The sequence below is a fragment of the Gobio gobio genome, assembly GCF_949357685.1.
Source record: "Gobio gobio genome assembly, chromosome: 20".
Lineage (NCBI taxonomy): Eukaryota > Metazoa > Chordata > Actinopteri > Cypriniformes > Gobionidae > Gobio > Gobio gobio.
Window position 1 is genome coordinate 49,703,225 of NC_137113.1, and position 5,000 is coordinate 49,708,224.

Sequence of the window (5,000 nt, forward strand, 5' to 3'; positions counted from 1 at the left end):
GAGGACTCTGAGGAATCTGCCATCAAGCTCTGAAGAAGCATATTCACTCACAGCTGATTGTAATATTAAAGAATTGGGACACAAACCCCTTCATGGCCACAGGTGTGTAACTCCAGCTCTAGGCCTGCAGACGCTTCTACACACATTAGAGAGAGAATGGGCCGCTCTCAGGAGTGTGTGTGTGTGTGTGTGTGTTCGCTTCTACACACATTAGTGAGAGAATGGGCCGCTCTCAGGAGTATGTTTGTGTGTGTGTGTGTGTTCGCTTCTACACACATTAGAGAGAGAATGGGCCGCTCTCAGGAGTGTGTGTGTGTGTGTGTGTGTGTGTGTGTTCGCTTCTACACACATTAGAGAGAGAATGGGCCGCTCTCAGGAGTGTGTGTGTGTGTGTGTGTGTGTGTGTGTGTGTGTGTGTGTGTGTGTTCGCTTCTACACACATTAGAGAGAGAATGGGCCGCTCTCAGGAGTGTGTGTGTGTGTGTGTGTGTGTGTGTGTGTGTGTGTGTGTGTTCGCTTCTACACACATTAGTGAGAGAATGGGCCGCTCTCAGGATGGAAGCCATTGGGAACAACAGCAACTCAGCCACACAGAGCGGGGTCAGCACATGCTGAGGGTCACAGAAGTGGCCAACTTTCTGCAGAGTCAAGAGCTCCAGACCTCCAAACTTCTGTGTCCTTCAGATGAGCTCAAGAACAGTGTGTAGAGCTTCATGGAATGGGTTTTCATGGCCGAGCAGCTCATCCAAGCCTTACAGCACCAAGTGCAATGCAAAGCGTGGGATGCAGTGGGGTAAAGTGCGCCGCCACTGGACTCTAGAGCAGTGGAGACGTGTTCTCTGAGTGACCAATCACGCTTCTCTGTCTGACAATCCCATGGACGAGTCTGGGTTTGCCAGGAGAACAGCACTTGCCTGACTGCATTGTGCCAAGTGTAAAGTTTGGTGGAGGGGGGATTATGGGTTCCAGTGAAAGGAACTCTTAAAGGGATAGTTCACCCAAAAATAAAAATTCTGTCATCATTTACTCACCCTCAAGTTGTTCAAAACCTGTATGAGTTTATTTCTTGTGTTGAACACAAAAGAAGATATTTAGAAGAATGTTTGTAACCAAGCAGAGAGAGCAACCATTGACTACCATAGTAGGGGGAAATAATACTATGGTAGTCAATGGTTGCTCTCTCTGCTGGGTTACAAACATTCTTCAAAATATCTTCTTTTGTGTTCAGCAGAACAAATAAACTCATACAGGTTTGGAACAACTTGAGGGAGAGTAAATGATGACAGAATTTTTATTTTTGGGTGAACTATCCCTTTAATGCTTCACCAAGACATTTTGGACGATTTCATGCTCCCATTTTTGTGGGCTCAGTTTGGGGACGGCCCCTTCCTGACCCAGCATGACTGCTCCAGTGCTCAAAGCGTCTCCATAAAGACATGATGAGGAGTTTGGTGGAGGAACTGGAGTCCTGACCTCAACCCGATAGAACAGCTTTGGGATGAATTAGAGCGGAGACTGAGAGCCAGGCCTTCTCGTCCAACATCACAAATGAAGAACCCCCATAAACACACTCCTAAACCTTGAGGAAAGAAGAGCTGAAGAGCTGAAGCTGTTAGAGCTGCGACTCCATATTAAACCCTACGGATTAAGAATGGGAAGCTCATGTGTGTGTGAAGGGGCGGCTCAACACTTCTAGTGTCAATATAGTGTATATCCTAAAAAGAAAAAAGTGGCTTGTTTTTCAGGAGTTAGTGAAGAATCCTATAGCTATAGAAAAACAGCTCTATTAATACCTTTCATAGCCGCTTCTTTAACAGTGGAATGGACCGGGAGGATGTTCTTCTCCACCAGCTCCAGCGGGCCGGGCCTCAGGGAGATCTTCTCATTCAGGTCATCCGCAAGCCTGGCTCGCTTCAGTTTGGTCTGAGAATCTTGTGCTTCGGCCGGCTCTGAGCAATAAACACACACATGATGAGTCACTCCAGATTAAACACTGAAACCAGTCTGAAGTGACAAACGCTCCAGCCAGAAAACACGATCAACTAACATCATATACACCGATCAGGCATAACATTATGACCATTGTGTTGGTCCCCCGTCGAGGCATGGCCTCCTCTAGACCCCTGAAGGTGTGCTGTGGTATCTGGCACCAAGATGTTAGCAGCAGATCCTTTAAGTCCTGTAAGTTGCGAGGTGAGGCCACTTGTTTGTTCAGCTCATCTCACAGATGCTCGATTGGATTGAGATCTGGGGAATTTGGACTCAAAGTTTGAGCTCCAGTAGCTCGTCTGTTTGATCGGACCACACGTGCATCAATGAGCCTCGGCCGCCCATGACCCTGTGGCCGGTTATCCACTGGTCCTCCATGACCCTGTGGCCGGTTATCCACTGGTCCTCCATGACCCTGTGGCCGGTTCTCCACTGGTCCTTCATGACCCTGTGGCCGGTTCTCCATTGGTCCTCCATGACCCTGTGGCCGGTTATCCACTGGTCCTCCATGACCCTGTGGCCGGTTCTCCACTGGTCCTTCATGACCCTGTGGCCGGTTCTCCATTGGTCCTCCATGACCCTGTGGCCGGTTCTCCACTGGTCCTTCATGACCCTGTGGCCAGTTATCCACTGGTCCTCCATGACCCTGTGGCCGGTTCTCCACTGGTCCTCCATGACCCTGTGGCCGGTTCTCCACTGGTCCTTCATGACCCTGTGGCCGGTTCTCCACTGGTCCTTCATGACCCTGTGGCCGGTTCTCCACTGGTCCTTCATGACCCTGTGGCCGGTTCTCCACTGGTCCTCCATGACCCTGTGGCCGGTTCTCCACTGGTCCTTCATGACCCTGTGGCCGGTTCTCCACTGGTCCTCCATGACCCTGTGGCCGGTTCTCCACTGGTCCTTCATGACCCTGTGGCCGGTTCTCCACTGGTCCTCCATGACCCTGTGGCCGGTTCTCCACTGGTCCTTCATGACCCTGTGGCCGGTTCTCCACTGGTCCTCCATGACCCTGTGGCCGGTTCTCCACTGGTCCTCCATGACCCTGTGGCCGGTTCTCCACTGGTCCTCCATGACCCTGTGGCCGGTTCTCCACTGGTCCTTCATGACCCTGTGGCCGGTTCTCCACTGGTCCTCCATGACCCTGTGGCCGGTTCTCCACTGGTCCTCCATGACCCTGTGGCCGGTTCTCCACTGGTCCTTCATGACCCTGTGGCCGGTTCTCCACTGGTCCTCCATGACCCTGTGGCCGGTTCTCCACTGGTCCTCCATGACCCTGTGGCCGGTTCTCCACTGGTCCTTCATGACCCTGTGGCCGGTTCTCCACTGGTCCTCCATGACCCTGTGGCCGGTTCTCCACTGGTCCTCCATGACCCTGTGGCCGGTTCTCCACTGGTCCTTCATGACCCTGTGGCCGGTTCTCCACTGGTCCTCCATGACCCTGTGGCCGGTTCTCCACTGGTCCTTCATGTCCCTGTGGCCAGTTCTCCACTGGTCCTCCATGACCCTGTGGCCGGTTCTCCACTGGTCCTCCATGACCCTGTGGCCGGTTCTCCACTGGTCCTCCATGACCCTGTGGCCGGTTCTCCACTGGTCCTCCATGACCCTGTGGCCGGTTCTCCACTGGTCCTCCATGACCCTGTGGCCGGTTCTCCACTGGTCCTTCATGACCCTGTGGCCGGTTCTCCACTGGTCCTCCATGACCCTGTGGCCGGTTCTCCACTGGTCCTTCATGACCCTGTGGCCGGTTCTCCACTGGTCCTCCATGACCCTGTGGCCGGTTCTCCACTGGTCCTTCATGACCCTGTGGCCGGTTCTCCACTGGTCCTCCATGTCCCTGTGGCCGGTTCTCCACTGGTCCTCCATGACCCTGTGGCCGGTTCTCCACTGGTCCTTCATGACCCTGTGGCCGGTTCTCCACTGGTCCTCCATGACCCTGTGGCCGGTTCTCCACTGGTCCTTCATGACCCTGTGGCCGGTTCTCCACTGGTCCTCCATGACCCTGTGGCCGGTTCTCCACTGGTCCTTCATGACCCTGTGGCCGGTTCTCCACTGGTCCTCCATGACCCTGTGGCCGGTTCTCCACTGGTCCTCCATGACCCTGTGGCCGGTTCTCCACTGGTCCTCCATGTCCCTGTGGCCGGTTCTCCACTGGTCCTCCATGATCCTGTGGCCGGTGCTCCACTGGTCCTCCATGACCCTGTGGCCGGTTCTCCACTGGTCCTCCATGACCCTGTGGCCGGTTCTCCACTGGTCCTTCATGACCCTGTGGCCGGTTCTCCATTGGTCCTCCATGACCCTGTGGCCGGTTCTCCACTGGTCCTCCATGACCCTGTGGCCGGTTCTCCACTGGTCCTCCATGACCCTGTGGCCGGTTCTCCACTGGTCCTTCATGACCCTGTGGCCGGTTCTCCACTGGTCCTCCATGACCCTGTGGCCGGTTCTCCACTGGTCCTTCATGACCCTGTGGCCGGTTCTCCGCTGGTCCTTCATGACCCTGTGGCCGGTTCTCCACTGGTCCTTCATGACCCTGTGGCTGGTTCTCCACTGGTCCTCCATGACCCTGTGGCCGGTTCTCCACTGGTCCTTCATGACCCTGTGGCTGGTTCTCCACTGGTCCTCCACTTTTGATAGAGCCTGGCCACTGCAGACCGGGAACACCCCAAAAGAGCTGCAGTTTTGGAGATGCTCTGACCCGTCACAATCTGGCCCTTGTCAAACTCTCTCAAATCCTTACGCTTGCCCATTTTTCCTGCTTCTAACACATCAACTCTGAGGACAACATGTTCACTTGCTGCCTAATATATCCCACCCACTAACAGGAGATCATCAGTGTTATTCACCGGTCATAATGTTATGCCTGATCGGTGTACATCGCCATTTAATGACAAGACTCATAACAGGCTATATTAATCACTAGTGCATATACTTCAGAAGCTCTTACCTTGTAGAATGCGCATGTCGACGAGCTCTGATTTCTCTGGTCTGCTTCTGATTTTGTGTTTTAGATAATC

The 5,000-nt window shown here is 53.8% G+C and overlaps 1 protein-coding gene across 11 annotated transcripts in view; it reads right to left on the reverse strand.

Moving 5' to 3' along the window:
- Positions 1–5,000, reverse strand: part of myocd (myocardin) — a 75,789-nt gene that overhangs the window by 32,517 nt on the left and 38,272 nt on the right. For all 11 annotated transcript variants that reach the window (XM_079801610.1, XM_079801602.1, XM_079801601.1 and 8 more), the window contains exons 4-5: positions 4,931–5,000; positions 1,794–1,949 (exon numbers count right to left, since the gene is read on the reverse strand). The exon at positions 4,931–5,000 is cut by the window's right edge and continues 6 nt beyond it. In XM_079801610.1, coding sequence (XP_079657736.1) covers positions 1,794–1,949; positions 4,931–5,000 — 226 coding nt within the window. The remainder of the gene's footprint in view (positions 1–1,793; positions 1,950–4,930) is intronic.